Source organism: Crocodylus porosus, unplaced genomic scaffold, assembly GCF_001723895.1.
Source record: "Crocodylus porosus isolate Cpor-Errol unplaced genomic scaffold, CroPor_comp1, whole genome shotgun sequence".
Classification (NCBI taxonomy): Eukaryota; Metazoa; Chordata; order Crocodylia; family Crocodylidae; genus Crocodylus; species Crocodylus porosus.
In genome coordinates, this window is record NW_017728924.1 from 9,080,956 (window position 1) to 9,097,715 (window position 16,760).

Consider the following 16,760-nt stretch of genomic DNA (forward strand, 5'->3'; position numbering starts at 1 on the left):
CTATCTATTACCTATTGACCACCTCAATTTACATTTTAACTGACTGGCTTTCTTGCATATGTACAGGCCTCTGGCTACTTTACCACTCCATCCAGAAAGAGCACAGACCATCTACAGATGCTTCCTCACCCTGACAAAGGGTGTTTGTGCCAGAAAGCTTGCTAAGAAGAATTTCTCCAATGATTTGAGTTGGTCTAATAAAAGATATCGGATTTACCCAAAGACTCCTGTCTGCCTATGTCCTTTGACCAACACTGCCATAACCCATACCCTTGAACTAGTGGTGATGTTTCACTGCAACACCAATTCTAGATTTTAAGTGCTGCTGTTACACAGCTTCTACAGAGAATGGCTGCAAATTTAATTCATGGGCCTATTAAAATCCACTTTGTCTTTTCAGGCACCTGAGGATAAAATGCTAGCAGGTATGTGCAAGGTGTGTATTGAGAGCCAGGTGAGAGGGAGGATAAAGAGGGGGTGAGGGCAGAAGCATATATTGGAGCTAGAGAAGCCAATATCAGGGAACTGAGGAATCTGGACTGGGGGGAAGAAGTAGTGAAGTCTGTGTGTGCATGCGTGTGTGTGCGCCCACCTGCACACATGCTTAGGAAGAGAGAAATCTGGGTCTGCAAGAGGAGGGAGTGAGGACAGGGGTATTTGTTTGTAACAGGGAGGGGACTTTGGGTCTGTAGGAAGAAAGGGTGAAGACAAGAGGAACACTGGGGGTCTGTAAGCAGAAGGGGTAAGGGTAGCATGTGTGCACACGTGCCTGTGCAAGGAAGGAGCTTTTGGATCTCTAATGCAAAGCAGATGTGAAAAATAATAGAAAGATCCACTCTGATCTCTCACTGAGAATACAAGGTCTGCTTCCCCCACCCCAGGCTCAAGCATACTCTCACTAAGGAAGAACTGGACTGAAAACAGCAGGGGAAGCTGCTGGATTTACAGCCTTTAAAATGCAGAGAGGAGTGTTCGTTTCCTCAGGACCTCTGGGCTAGTGACAGACGTTACACATAAACCGTTTTAAGTGATCAGAAACTGGTTTAAACCTGCAACAGAACAGATGCTCAGTGTACATAAACCAGTTTGAAAATGGCTGAAACCAGTTTGAGATAAACCTGATTGAATGAAGTATCAGACTTAACTGATTTTGCTTAAACCGGTTTATGCTGTGTCTGTCCCAGACCCCTTGCTGGTTTAAGATAAACCAATGTCTCCCAGCATCCTGGCATGCTCTCTGGGCTGGGCAGCACTCTCTGCTCCACAGCAGGCCTGGCCCCTCCCCCCTGCTGCCTCATTGGAGCTTGGCAGTCTCTGAAGGCATCTGCTTCCCCCCTCCCCTCCCTACTCTGTGCTAAGCAGGCTTTTGCCCATCCTTTACGGACACCTCAGCATTAGCTAGCAGACCATGTGCTGGCTACAGTCCGTGCTGTGGGAGACAACAGAGGCAGACAGGCTTTTTGGAGCTATTCAACAGGTTTACTCCCGCTCACCACTCCCTGCTAAATTTCCCCCTCCCCTCTGCCTTGTGGAGAAGGTATCTGTGTATTAGCTAGCAGACCACATGCTGGGTGCATGATTAATAAACAGGCAGAATCAACAGATAGCTGGTAATGTCCCTCTGTTTTCTTAATGGGGTGATAAACAGAGATAGGGGAGACACTATTATCAGCCCCTCTCCTCCCCCCCCCCGCCTTTCAGTTTGCTGTAGACAGTATACAGAAGCAAGGATGGAGATTGAAAACCTCTATATCAACAAATGCATGCACTGCCCACCCTTTGCCTCAGTGCTAGCTGGGGCTGGGGGCTGGCAACACTCCCACCCTTTGAGCAGTGAGCTGGGAAAACCTTGGGACTGAAAGCAGGCTGGGGGTTTACAACCCACCCTAATCAAAGCCTCCTGCTGGGACCTGGCCACACTTCCCTCAGCTCAGCTCTGCAAGGGAAGGGAGGGCTGCTTTAGCACTCCCCTGCTTCCAGCCTGAACCACTGCAGGCATGTGCCTGCATTTCCTCAGTTCAGAGGGATTGTCTGTATGGTTGAAAACTGGTTTAGCTTAGCCAGATTGGACTAACCTGCAAAGGTTGAATTGATTCAGGCTCAGGCTTTTCGAATGTCTGTCCCTAGGGTTGTTCCCTCTTCACCTGATCTTTCAAACACAGCGCACAAGATCTCTGAGTTATAATAAACCTAAGGAATCTGGGTTTTGTGGTGGGGAAGATGAAAATCTCTTCCCTGGCTTCTGCTAATAAAGCATAGCTGTCCTGGGAAAGCCAGGCAGGCCATTCTCCTCTGTCCTCTCCTTCACTCCTCTCTCCCCCTTCTCCCTGCCATACTTCCTTCCTCAGTTCCTTGAACCAGGGCCATTTGTTTGAAAGACTCCAGAAGTTTTGGGCACCAATGCACTGAGATCAGCTGAGTCACTGTGCTTAAGAGGGCTCCTCTCACCATCTTCTGAATCTCCTTCTCTAACATAGGGCAATACCTTCTTAATTTGCTTTTTCCTTCCTTGGAGTTAATACGTCTGAGAGTAAGCAACTAAGAGCATTATCCACAGCCAGGCAGAGTGCAGGATGCTGAGCTGAAAGTTTCCTGTGCTCCCCTGTGCACAACTCTGCAACGCTCCTTGGACCTGGCCTGCATCAGTACCTATTAATTCAGTGCTAAACCTTGGACAGCCCATTCACTGCACCACAGGCTGGTCTGCAACAGACCTCCTCCTTTAAGAAGCCAGGGTGATATCAGTGCACCTCAGCCACAGCGTGCTGGATCCCACACAAATGCCAGTTAAATCCCTGTGTGATCTCTGCCACCGTTGATTTTCCAGAGCTGGGAACCACCCCGAGTCTGAATGAGCTCTGCTAATGCACCTCCCCCCTGGCCTGTACCCTATATTCTTCAGCTTTCCCAGTACTGCACTCTCTCCTTCCTTTACAACTCTGTCAATAAATCTTTGTCTTATAATGTGGCTCCCCACCTATCCCACAGCTAGCTAGCTGTTCCCACATGACCCGCCACATATCTTAGTGCCCCTTTGCTACTTAAGATCACCTGCAATGCAGGTGTGTTAGTACTCATTGTAAGATGTGTGCAGCCTTCTGCTAAGAATGAGGCAGAGACCATCCAGCTTAACATGACTGTCATTCAGGCTAGGGAAATTGAGCACCTGGGCTCCTAAGATGTGATGTCCTTTAAGGAGCCTACTGCATCATGCCCATGCTCTCCTCGCAAGCTCCATCTGTCCTGGCTTTCAATTTTTGAGCAGCATGGTCAGAGTCGGGATGGCCTATGATTTTCCATTAGCCACCTCCCCTCCTACACAGTCCAGTACAGCAGATGAACATGTCACTCCTGTTGTGGAACCCCTGAGAGCCAACCTGCTCATTGGTCTAATGACTCTCAACCACTCAGCTCAGCCCAGAGCTAACAAGGCATCTTGAAATTAAAAAGTGAACTGCAATCCTCAGTAGGCCTGTCCTCCTTTTGGTATTAGTTGGATTTATTTTTCTATCTCAGAGAGAGGTAGAGAGCAGCAAGCTGCATTAAGATCTGATGAAGCATCACATGCCAGAGACTCTGCAGGGTTATTGGGATGGGGAGGACTTGTTGTTAAGAGGAAATGTGATTGGGAGCCATTCCCTCTCAGGGAAAAGTAGGGAATTATCACTGAGCTATTTTCTAACTTTTCTTAGCTATCTATCTGAGATCAACTGAGCAGTGTGGAGAGCAGGTGAAGTAGAGGGGGAATGAGAGAAAGATACAAGTGGATGTGGAGATATGAGGGAGGTAGATTTTGTTCTAAACTGAGAGGGAAGGAAGAATAATTTGGGTCTGTGCAGCAGGTGTACATAATGAGAGCTTTACCATTTATAGGTTGGATGGAGTACAGAAATATTTTAAGGATGGAGAGCAAATAATGGTACTGTTCTTTGTGTATGAGTGAGAACATCAGGAGACATGAATCTATAACAGGACAGAAGAAATGCTGCCAGATCAGAGAAAAGTAGGGTCTTTTTCTGGCTGATGGGTCTTGTTGCAGCTCCCTACTACTGGGTCAAAGTGCATGCTCCTCCTGTGCCGCAGCACTTGATGATCCAAAGCACCATCTGCTCTGTGGAAAGCAAGCTGTGTCACTCCCAGGAAGAGATGAGCAGGTAAGCGGGATCTGCTAGAAGGAACAATTGCTGGTAGGTAGAGAAACTGATAGCAAAAGAGGGGATTGGGACAAAATAAAGAGCAAGAAAGAAATAGGGGAAATGTGAAAGAGAACAAGAAAGAGAAGAAAAAGCTAAGAACACCTACTCTCTTATTTTATTTTATAGCAAGTTTACTGTTCTCATACAAGAACCTATCCGAGAGAGAGAGAGCAGTGGCCCCAAGTCTTCACTGCTTGCATTGCATGACATTTACCCTAAAGCACAGAGCACTAATAGAACATAATGGCAGAGTTCTGCACTCACTTTGCACTAGTGTAAGTGCCTGCTGAAAGGCAGAGAAATGATGCCAAACATTGCTGATTTTTTCCAGTGACAGGCAGCCAGTTTCAGAAGGGTAAATGTGACAGGAGAAAAGCAGCACTGTTTGGCATTCAAACTTTTTGTAATAGGTGGCCCCTTTAATTTACCTCTAACTTAGTCCCCATAATGTCCCTTCGCAAGGTACACCATACAGCCTGGTGAAGAGGGACCATCCACTCCCCTACGGGACAGATATGCTTCCCAGGCAGCTTGCATACAATCCATTAGCTCATTCAGCACCCCTGGGCTGGAACTCAATTCCCTGTATTGTCCCTGGGGTGGAACAGGAACAGGAACAGGAGAAAGGGCCAGAGAAGTGAAACCAACTGTTTGTGACCAAGGGACATTGCTTCACGGAGTCTTATTACCAGTTCGTAACACAGGCAGAGGTAAGACTAGATTTTCTTATTGTTTCAGTAGTGTGTCCCCTGTAGAAGCAGGAGGAGGCATGTGAGCATGGGAAGCAGCACACTGTAACAGACAACACCATGCATCATAAGCTGTTGTCACTGCCAAGTGTACAGTCACCTCGGATGACAGCCACAGCCACTCTGAGTGAAACATTGCATGCAAGGCAACCATGGGAATGAGAAAGGGCTGGACATTGTGCCTACAATGGTGCATGGAGTCAGATCTGGGCAGCTGTCAGTCCTAGGGACGAGCAAAACCTTTCGGGCTGCTCTGCTGGTGAGCCTGGGCTCTGTGGCATTTTCTCTGGCTCCTTCATATCCCCAAGAGAGAGAAGCCGTGCACACAGACAGCTTCTTGGGTCTTTCCCAAAGTGTGATTTTCCAGCTGCACCTACTATTTATGGCACAGGGTGGAAACCTTACTCGCTCTATGGCAGGGATGTGAATGAGCCAGAAAACACAGCAGACCACATCTGTCCCCTGGGGTGTGATTCCCTTCGCCTCAGTGGAATTAACCCTGAAATGGATTTGGCCCAATGTCTCAGAGACTCAGAGAGCTTGAGAGACAGCTGCTGGTGCAGGGAGACTTTTATCCACAGATAATGAATGTAGGTCTACCCCCCCATTTATAATGACTGAAACGTTATAAACAGCCATCTTCTGCCTGTTTGGTGATCCATCTGTGGTGCTGCGCTCCAGCCGGTTTCTACCATTAGAATCCACCCTTCTGTTGACAACACTGCGGGACTGCGCTGTCCAGAGCACTCCCTGTCAGTTTTGGAGGCTCAGGCACACCAAGAAAGACAGAGTGGGAGAGGGCACCACTGCCTGCTCATGCTGTACCTCCTCTGCGGAGGCACAGAAGGCTCCAGTTGCTACTGCTATTAATCTTACCCCTTTCCCTTAAAAACAGGGAAAAGAAAGAGGCTGCTTCTTTTAAAATAAAGCCTGGAAAAGCAGCACTTCAATGCACAGAGTGAGGGTTCCATTCTCTGCTGTAGTTATGAAACTGCAATTAATACCAAAAATGCAGTTAGGTTAAGAATCAGGCACATTTATGTAAATTCATAGATTTTTAGGTCAGATGGGCCATTATGGTCCCCCAGGCCATGCTTCTATCTTACACACCCTATAATATGGTGTCACCTAGCAGTTCTTGCACCTAGCCCAAGCCTAATCTTTCTAAGTGAGTATGGAAGGATACAGATCTGTCCTGCCTGCCATTAGGACAGATACTCGAATGAGACAAGGCACCTGGAACAGATCTGTCTTCCAGCAGATCACATTGATGACACCAAGTCCCCTGTCCCTTTTAGTATGCACCACAGGGAGATGGGATAGTCAGTCCCCCACAATCACCACCAGTCTCTGTCTCCCCTCCCTCCATCAATTCAAGCTGTGCAGAGCTGGATCACCTACTGTTTTACTGTGTCATAACCATCACAAGAGCTCACTATATGGCTTCCTTGCAGTTTTATGTCATATCTGCATTTCTCCACTCATAAAATGTGACTGCACCAATTTCTGTGTTTGGGGGTCGGTCAGCTAATAGGGCTGTTTTGAGTTTCCCTGACAGACACTTTTAATCAAATCCTACCATATTCTAGCTCCAAAGAGGTTTCATTACTGCCCACTTGCTTGCTGAGTGCTGCTACCCTTCAGAAGCTGTATTCAGCTGCATTGAATTTAAATCCAAGATGCACCACTTTGCACCATGAAGGACTTTTTATACAGTTTTCCTGCTCAAGCCCTCCTCAGTGCCCTCATTTTAACAGCTCTTTGTACTATGCTTGCCCTTCAGAAACCCCCCATTCTATTACTACTGATGGGAGAAAGGAACTATGATGGGCTGTGAGAGAAAGAGGTGTGTGGGGAGAGGTCCGTGGTGGGGAGGATTGATTAGAGTTTTAGGCCCGTAATGTGGTGCAGGAAATAGGGGTGGCAGCGGGTGGATAAGAACTGGTCTGTGAGAGATTGAGGGAAATCTGAGAAAGCTGACAGAGAGCTAATGAACATCTTAGGGATCAGAAGGAAATTAGGATAGGGGAGGACTAATCCAAAACACATAGAAATCAATAGGAATTGTACCGCAGGCTTCAACAAGTTCTGAATTACATCTGTATCGAGCAATTCCTGCCCCACAGTAACAGTGGCATAGTCCTGGCCTGTTTTCCACTTGGAACCAAGGGCATGAATCTGTTTCTCAGCAGTTGTCTCTAGAAGGGCCTTTGGTTTAGTTCCCAGGAAAGCAGTGGAATCACTGTTGTCCACTGCAGTTTGTAGACCTTCTAGTATAAACTCACATTTATGGGAAGGGAAAAGCTCTGCCAAAATTAATCCATCAAGGCAAGTTAAAGGCAAAAGTGCCCCCAAATCCACAACATTATGGTGCTGCCTTTACAGTCCCCATAGTCTTCCCCCTAGTTGTCTCAGGTTGGGCTTTCATGACACCCTTGTGAAAATAAAGAGCCTCCTTTCCCTTTTTTCTTGCCATTTGCCCACAGGGTACAAGTAAGCCCTGCAGGAAGAAGGCAACAAATACAAACGTCCCCTACTGAATTCCAGCAAGATCACCAGCTTTGCAATTAATGTTTCACTCTGTAGGGTTAGGAGGCGAACAGCATTCAGGGGTGATAAAGGTAACAGGTGCTTTATGTATCAGCTCGTCAGCCAGAATACAGACAGACAAACTGGCAACCTGACTGACCAGCTGGCCGAGCATCTGGAGGACAAAATGCCAAACAATCTCATGATAAGATTGGTAACAGTAGCCAGGGAAGACTGTGCAGGACTACCTTCACCTGCTATATGGCAAAAGGTACAGTGAAAAGAAAGCTCATGTGCCAGGATAAGGAATCAACCTCCACAGAAATGTCAGCCACACAGAGGAATCTACAAGCCCCGGAGGGTGGGGGTGTTGGTTTTTAACCTTTTGGCAGACAGTGAATGGATGATAAATGAGATTTAACTTGAACTAGTATAGGTTATCTGACTGTTGTATATCATATTACATAGGTCAGCAGCTAGTGAACAAGCAACTCAAGGACGTGAACAGGAAAGAAGAGGCGAGAGAGAGACAGGGAGCAAAGGAAAGAAAAGGGTAGGGGAAGAATTCATGTGACAGAAAGAGGAAAGTAGTAGGGCAGGAGAGGGCTGGCACAGTACAAGGAAGGACCCAAATAGAAGAACAGAGCAAGAAAAGCAAGGGACAAAAGGCAGAGGAGGCCAAAAGAGAGAGAGCTGAAAGAGACACATGAGGAAGGCAAAGAAAAAGCAGAGGAAGACAGCTAGTGAGTATGGAGAAGGAAAAGCCTCTTGGGTTGATGCATGTTGCTAGCATCTGAACAGGTAGCACTGACATACGGAGCAGCCGGCCTCCTGTGCCTCTGCTCCATTTTGCTTGACTTACAGACTACCCCAGTGCCCAGCAAGCAAAAGAATGTGGATAACCATACCTCCAAAATCAGGTCTCAGGCGGACGTCATATCCTTTCAGCAATTTGTCCACAATCTCTTTCACCACAGATATATTCCCAGTGGATTGGCTGAAACACAGAAGTCCTGGTCATCATCTTTGCCACAGGAGACACACAGGAGTCCTGGTCAAAGGGCTAACACAAATGCTGTCTCTAGTGTACACTGGTGAGTGTTTCACACACACACACACACACACACACACACACACACACACTCCCTGCCTCACAAGTTGAACACATACACATATACTTTTCGTCTCACAAACACATTCTTCTGTCTCCTAGACACATTTGCTATTGCTAGTACATAAACATTCTCATTCTTGTTTTACTGCACATAGATATGGGAACAACAGGTCTGCTTGGGGTCCCAAGCTGTTGGGATACCCACATAATCAGAAAATCCAAAGGGCCATCCCTACAGGCAGTAACACGCTGAACTCTTCACTGGAATGGCCCTTTCGATACTCATTCTCTTTCTTATAAGGCACACACATTTCCCAAATTGCACACTCTTTCATGCACATACCCACTACAGATACACATCCTTCTTTCCTGAGAAAATGGAGATTCAGTTCCTCCCCCTCCCAACCAACACACACAGCTGTGTGCACACGTTCACTCTGTACAGACATCCAAGCTTTATCATACACATGCACAGCTTCCACACTGCATTCACGTACACTCAGTTTCTTGAACATACTACTGTGTTCACAAAACTACCCTCCTCAGTACATGTACGTATGCACAAGACTCCCACAAGTGCAACCTCTCTCTTGTATCACACACTTACTGTCCAAGACACTGTGCACCTTCTCACGCATCCTAGATACAAACACAGACTCATCACACCTAGATAAACAGTTTGTTCCCCATTGCTCAATCCCCACAAATGCTATCTCCCTTCCCCATACTGTGCACCCAAAAGTTCCCTTGTGTTATTTGCACACAAAATTGGAAAAAAACCCCACCCTTTCCTCCAAATATAACATGTATCTGATCTCTGGCCTTTAACAATAAATGTTTTACCATTGTATCAGAATAGCTTCTAACGTGGTCTTAGTAATGCAGACACAGACAGAGTGAGGCAGAATTCATCTTTGCCTTAGTATGCTTGGATAATTATCTTTTTCCTACCAAGCCCTCTGTTTTTCATCTGGAGGCTGGGTGGTCTCCATCCTTCTTGGTGTTCCAGTTCCTTCCAGTTATACAAGAGGGAGGGGTGTCCTGCTATAAATATTCCTGGAGGCTCACAAAGAGCCAGAGTGAAGAAGCTAGAGGCAAGAAGTAGCTAAAAATGAGCCTCCAGCCCAAATCCACCCACAGTGTCTGCTCTGTCCCCACTATTTTCTAGACTCTAATAACATTCTTTGCAATCAGAAGTTAGGCTCCAAGTCTTTGGAAAAAGACGTATCCTCCTATCCACACTGCCTCCCACATTAAGCCAATTCAGGATGGAAAGCTGCAACACAACACTACCCCTGCCAGCCAAGCTTCATGTCTCACTGGACATGGGGATTTGTGTTGACATGTCCACATGCTCTGGAACACACAAATGTTTATGTACTCCTCTGGTTGTGATCTCTATATATGGATTTCCAACACGAAGACATGAGCCTGTATGTTTATGAGCACTCTTGAGTTAGTGTGTGTAGCTGCATGTGACATGGACACAGATCTGCATATAGCTGGGCATCTCCAGATTCAGGTCCACATTTCAATTGATGTGGCTACATAAATTGTTGAATACTGACAATCTAGATGTATAGATACATAGGTACATATATTTATATGTGGTTACATGAGTTTGGGAATGCACAGATGTATAGATTAAGTGAATGGATCTAAATAGAGGAACCAGGTCCACTGAACAGTATATGCAAGTATTCTGTATCTGGATACATGAATGATGTGTGCATCGATGCATGTGTGAATGTAAGGCAAAACATCTCTGGGCATCAGAGTTTAGACCATGGATAAACTGGTACAGATGCTGGTGGATAAATTAATAATAAAACTGTTTTTATTTGTAACTTAATAGGAACTGTTTTATTGTACCCTGTTAAGGCAAACATGGACATATGTATAAAATGTTTCTTTTCATATACAGTTTCTGTCTGAACATCCATATGTACTTTTTATGGATATAGACAACGACAACAAGCACACATGGATCCCTGTGTTTCTGTATGTGTATTTGTTCATGTATGGTAATATTTGGAATTTGTGCCTGAATACATGTGCACGGTATCCATGGGTAGCTGAGTTCATAGGTTTAACATATCCATATAACAGTAAATGCATAATACAACAAGCCCTTTTGTAAGGATATCAAAGGTATTAATTTAGCCCTACACCAAGCAGTGAAGTGAGGAAGTATCATTATTTCCATTTTACAGAGAGAGAAACTGAGGCAAAGAGAATATTATATGCCTAAAGTCATGCGTGAAGCCCATGATAGAATTTGAAATATAAATGCTGATGTCCTGTCCTCACTAAAAGCAACTCCTACAGAAGTCAATGGGAGTTACTTGTATTCTGTGGGAATAAAAATAGGGCCAACGTCTCTGTTGTGACTCTCAGGTCTGTGTCTGAATCATAAGGCCATCCTCCTATTGCTGAACCAACAGTCCCTGTAGTTACATAGGAATTTATAAGTATTGGTATGTTAGCTTATAATCCTTGTGGACAAAAGTCTTTATGCATGACAGATCATATATACTGAATGTCTGAGTTGTCTCTTTGAATACTGCATATGTGAACCTTAGTGAGTGTACATGTGTTCTGTATGTGTATGCATAGCCCGTGTGTATGCGCATCATGCTGAATAATTAATGAGGGTGAATATGTATGTGTACAAAAGTAAGTATAAGTTACTTGCCTGCATTTAGTTTCAAAGGTGCATATATGGTATGTGTGTTCAGCATGTGCACAAGTCTGTAAATGGGCAGATATAAACAAATGTTCATGGACATGTATGGGCAGGTGGTATATACATCCACATGCCTGTGTGCACATCTGAATTTTCAGTGTGTGTAAATATAACTCTTTACACATGCTTTCCATACCATTGGAGAATTGACATGAGGGGGTGGCATAGACCTGTGTATATGCACATATGTGTTACTGTGTGTATATGTGCTTTGGCATGAAAGTAGAAACATAAACCTTTGTATATACGTATCTGTATTTGTGAACATGGGTCTCTACATGTTTGCTTGTAACACAATGTTAGATAAACATGGATGTGTAAGTACATATACATGTATATTCATGCACTGACACTAATAGAGGGAGCACAGGTTGTAAATACACATGCACTTTTGTGTGAACTGATGGTGGGGGGAGTACATATACATTTTACTTCTGCACATATGCTGCAGGAAAATATATATGCATGTTTGGAGAGATATACCTTGAACATCAATTCCAGTATGGAAGTGTGAGCATCTATAGATATATGCATCTCTGCGTGCTTCAGTCATATCAGTGGTCATATTTGCACGTGAGTACACCAGGCATTAATACATATGCATCCATAGACACATGCCATGCCTATATATTATGGTGTTTCATGTATAATGCATAGATGCATGTTTTGGACTGATAGAGGCATGGTTCATTTGCATGTGTACATGCCCTACATATGTCTGTACGCAGTGTGGATGAATGTACTGCATCTGTACTGCACATTACAGAGAGGAGCGTATATGTAAATGAACACATGCATGGAGATGTCTGAGTGTGGCTGAATGTGCAGTGTGTGTATAGATGCATGCAGGGCTATGCCAGGCTGTTTGTGTGGACGCATTGGCATGTGTGCACATCAGTGCCTAGGTTCAGTTCATCTTTACTCACTGGACACCATTACATTTCCCAGCTTTAATGGTGTTTAATTTCTCCTAATCCAGTTTCGCGTAGTGACAGATTGGCTGCATACGGGCTGAGAGGTGAGCTCCGTCTGCAGAAAGCTTGCTCCAGATTTCATGCATGAGCACCCATCCTCCCACTAAAATGCAATAGCCTAGGCAATAACACCGCCAGGCATCAGGAAAGCAAGTGGGGGGGGGGGAAGACCCCCTCACACACCAAAACAAGCCAGACATGGGCTTCCCCCTGCTCTTGTCCCTGAACCCGGGAAATGAGATCTTACCTTTGCGCAAAGCAGGCTAGACAAAGAGCTGCTAAAGCAGAGACAATTCCACTCAATCTGTCTGCCTGGAATCTCCACATTTCCACAAACACGATGGAAGAAAAAAAATTGGGAGGGGAGGGGAAGGGAGGGGAGGGGAGGACGGATCTTCTGAAATCCCCCTCCAAAAAAAAAAAGGAAAAAGAAAAAGAAAAACCCAAAATTAAAATGAATAATTTCCTTAAAAGACCCACATGAATGAATAATAATTAAAAAAAATTTAAAAAAAAAATATATATATATATGGGGGAAAAATATCCCCCCCTCCTTCAGTGCCAGTCAAAGAATTCGCCTCTTCTTCCTTTAAGCATCCTCTCAACAAGAGACATCCTCTGGCAATGGAGAAAATCCCAAGAGAGAGAAAAATAAAAAGCTCCCAAAATGGACTAAGCAAAGTGTGGAATCAAATCTCACAGATTAAAAAAAAAAAAAGAACCCCTTCGCCCCTGAACTCTCTCCACTTGGATTATTTTCCTCCCTGCTATTTTGCCATCCAGTTCTGCAGATGTTGCATGGCTCCTGCCATCCACCTTCAGAAGAAGAGGAGGAGGAGAAAGGGTGGGGGGGGAGGCACGAGGGAGGGGGAGACTTATCTAGCAATGCAATTTTATTCTGGATTTTACCTAGCCTTTACTGCTCTGATCCCCCCTCCCCTTTTTTTCTTTTCCAAGGAAGATTTTCCAGCCTTAAGGTGCTATTTTGGTTTTATTTTATTTCATTGCATCCTGATTCTTATGACTTGGATGGATCTTTTGAAAGGATTTAAAAAAATGAAAGAATGGGAAAACAAAAAATCAAAATAATGATAAAATTCTGTATGCAGAAAAAACTGCTTTCAAAAAGAGAACTGCATGTCTCCTTAATGCTGTTGCTGCAGCTCCTGTAGAGTTTTTCTGCTCATTGCAAAGTCACAAGAGAAGGGGAGGAGAGAGGGAGTTCATAGATTGGGGAGGAAAAAATCTACGGGCAAACTGGTATCGTGACGTTATGGCTGACAACATTAACCCCTGCTGGCTTGGAAAGGGTTCTTTTGGGGAGGTGGGAGGGATGGTGGTGTTTTTGCAGGGAGTGGATGGATTGGAATGGGAGTGCTTTGCCTACTGGAACCGATTGATCACTGCCTTGGACATTTGAAACAGGCAGGTAAACTCACAGAGAAAACACCAAAGAGCAAACAAAATACACGAGTGTCTCTGTAAGCCAAGGGCTAATGAGGATGATGGTATTTCTACAAAGTCTTCAAGGAGAATTCTTGATGGCTTTTGGAAAATGACAGGGAGAATCCAGGAGTTCCCTCAGGAGGGAGAGACAGCATCACAGAAAGAGATTATTTTTTGCTTTCTAGAATGTGACAGAAGCTCAGATTCTGACCCAAAAGACTGTGAATTTGGGGGTTTTAAATATTGTAATGCTGCCAGTTGTTGGCTATTTATGCAGTGGATTTACCCACTCAACGAGTACTGACACCACAGTCTCCTTATCAGCTATAGATCTGTGTATAACAAATTTAAGTAAAACCCAAGCCCCATCTCTCTAGGTAAAGCATAAGCAATCAGCTTCCTGGGAAGTATTTCTTCCTGGGAAAGGGGAGGAATAAGGGCAGAACCTTGAATCTATGCTTGGGTGGCTTATCTGTTTAACATTAAAATAGCCCTCTAGGGCTGTGCAAAATTTCAGCAGCCGTTTTGTTTCAGAGGTGTTTTGGGCCATTTTGGTGCCTGAAACACCAAATCGGAATCAAAATGGAAGTCTCAGAAACATCTCTAAAATGAAATGAGCTATCTGAAACATTTCGGAAAATTTTGGAGTTTTGGACCTGGGCTTGCAGGGAAACAGCTGTACGCTGCCGCCCTGCAGTGCAACTTAGCTCCGCAGGGAGCAGAGATCTGCGCCAGGGGTCTCCTTGCTGCCGCTACCCACCAGCACTGCCCCAGTGATGCAGGTCTGCCAGGGCAATGTGGGGCAGGCAGGAATGGTGAGGAGACCCTCAGTGCAGCTCTCTCCTCCCTGTGGAGCCGAGTCATATGGTAGGGACCTGCTGGCTTGCTCACAGCTCTGCGCTTCTTCCCTGCCCCACGACCCTGCATGACTGAGATCAGAGATCCATGTGAGGGTCTTCTCGCCTGCATAGAGGGCAGCAGCCCTCCCCCAGACAAGCCATCCACAGCCCCGTCTTGCTCCCCAGTGGGGCCCTGCAGCCCCTGGCCCCAAGCCCCTCCTGGATCAAGACCTACTAATATCCTGTTTCTGACAGTGGCCTCTAGCAGTTGGTTTATGGGAACAAACTTCCTGATGGGGGTAGGTTTTACTTAACCTCTACATTTAGGGGCTGGCTTCTGCCTTGCAGCATGAGGGTTTAGAAACCTTCCAACTCTGGTTTATTCAAGACAGTAGAACTTTTCCTACACCTGATGGCCTGGACAAGGCAAAGAGCACCTCACACTTCTAGTGTCATCCTAACAGATCCACGGGGAGCTTGGGAGCAAACCTGCAGATGTGTTTTCCTTCATCCACTGCCATGCTGTAGAGGTGCCCCCTGCTCAGTAGCTAGTTGGAAGCAGTTATTCTACCTCCTGCCATGAGGCAGGGAATTCCACCCTTTTCCAATCTGTCACATCTCCCATTTTTCAAGGATGCCCCCCCAATAACACACACACACACACACACACACACACACTTTATATTTCCGACAAAAAAAAAATCCAAGTCCATCAGTGCATATATTGGACTCTCCAACTCACACATGACAGACAGAAGATATCCCATAAAACCTATGGGAGTTCGGAGGGAGCTGGATGGGTGGTAAAAAGATATTATTTCAGGTGGCTACTGAAGGTGTCTGTGTGTGCGTATGGGGAAGGGGTCATCCAGGAATGGGAAGGGGTGATGGGAGGGATGCCTTCCTCTTTCATGTCTGGTCCTCCATATTGCTCCCTGCCCTCTTTTCTCCACACTGTATCTCAGATTCAGGTGTGGTTCCACCCAGAGCTGTGCCTTCAGTCTACAGGCTGAGCAATGAGAAGGACTCCCAAAATTACTGCACACTCAGCATCACCAGGGCCCCAGTAGCCTGTGAAAGTGAAATGACCCTAACCTGTGCTTTGTATATGGTATCTATTACTCCACTGCCAGACTGGCCCTTCATGTTGCACAGCACCATGCTTTAAACCTGTGACTAAGGCAGCAGTCAGTATCCTGGCTTTTTTGAGTATTCGCTATGTGAAGGACACCAGCGGGGGCTTCTATGTCAGACTTGATTTCCCTCAGCTTGTCCTGCTTCCACAGTTGCAGTACTGTTACTTCACAACAGTGTGATGAGCAGGGATCCATGTTTTCTGTATCCCACAGAAAAACGGAGAAAACCATGGATTCCCTGTTTTTATTGGAGAAAGTGCGGATTTCCCCTTTTAGCAGAGAAATCCATGGATTCTCCACTTTTGCAAAGAGCACTTGCAGGCTAGCACAGCTCCAGCCTGCAAGAGCTGATTGCAGAAAGGGTGGGAAACCCCCAGTCCTGCTCAGAGGGAGAGGAAGAGGGGGAAGGGCAGGACTTGAGCCTCTGAGTTAGCCAAGGCTGGGCTCAGGCTGTCCCCTCGTCCCTGAAACCTAGAGGTAAGTGGGGGTTGTGGGGCAGGGCTGGGGGGCGGGATGTGGCTGGGGGCTGAGGGAGCGGAGGACGTGCTGGGTGCCTCCAGCCCCAGATGGCACATTGCAGCGCCTCCTTGCCCCCTACCTCAGCCTGCTCTCAGGAGCAGGGCCAGGGGCGACGTGGTGGCGACAATGGCTGCCACGTGTGAGCCCCTCCCGCAATCTGTAGGCATGGTTCCTTAGACAAGCGGCAGCAGTGCTGCAGGATGGTGGTGGTGGTGGCAGCTGCATGCTGCCCAGCTGGTCAGCGGGAGCAGGGGTGTTTCGCACATAGTGGCTACCATCACCTTGCATCATTGCTGCCACTTGTCTTTAGAGCCTTGCTTGTGGACAGGGAGGCTCACAGGCAGTGGCTGCCTCCATGCAGGCACAGCTCCACAGGCAAGCAGCAGTGGTGGTGGCTGCGTGCCCCCCACTGCATCCCTGGCCCTGCACTGCTGCGGAGCTGTGCAGCGGGAGATGGTGCGGTGGTGCAGCTCCTGTGCTGGCTGGCCAGTGAGTGAGGGAGGTGGGGGCTT

The 16,760-nt window shown here is 46.3% G+C and overlaps 1 protein-coding gene across 2 annotated transcripts in view; it reads right to left on the minus strand.

Annotated features, from left to right (window-relative positions):
• Window positions 1–12,635, minus strand: part of LOC109313632 (gamma-aminobutyric acid receptor subunit beta-4) — a 132,151-nt gene extending 119,516 nt beyond the window's left edge. For both annotated transcript variants that reach the window (XM_019540282.1, XM_019540281.1), the window contains exons 1-2: window positions 12,556–12,635; window positions 8,383–8,471 (exon numbers count right to left, since the gene is read on the minus strand). In XM_019540282.1, coding sequence (XP_019395827.1) covers window positions 8,383–8,471; window positions 12,556–12,635 — 169 coding nt within the window. The remainder of the gene's footprint in view (window positions 1–8,382; window positions 8,472–12,555) is intronic.
• Between the last annotated feature and the right edge of the window lie 4,125 nt (window positions 12,636–16,760).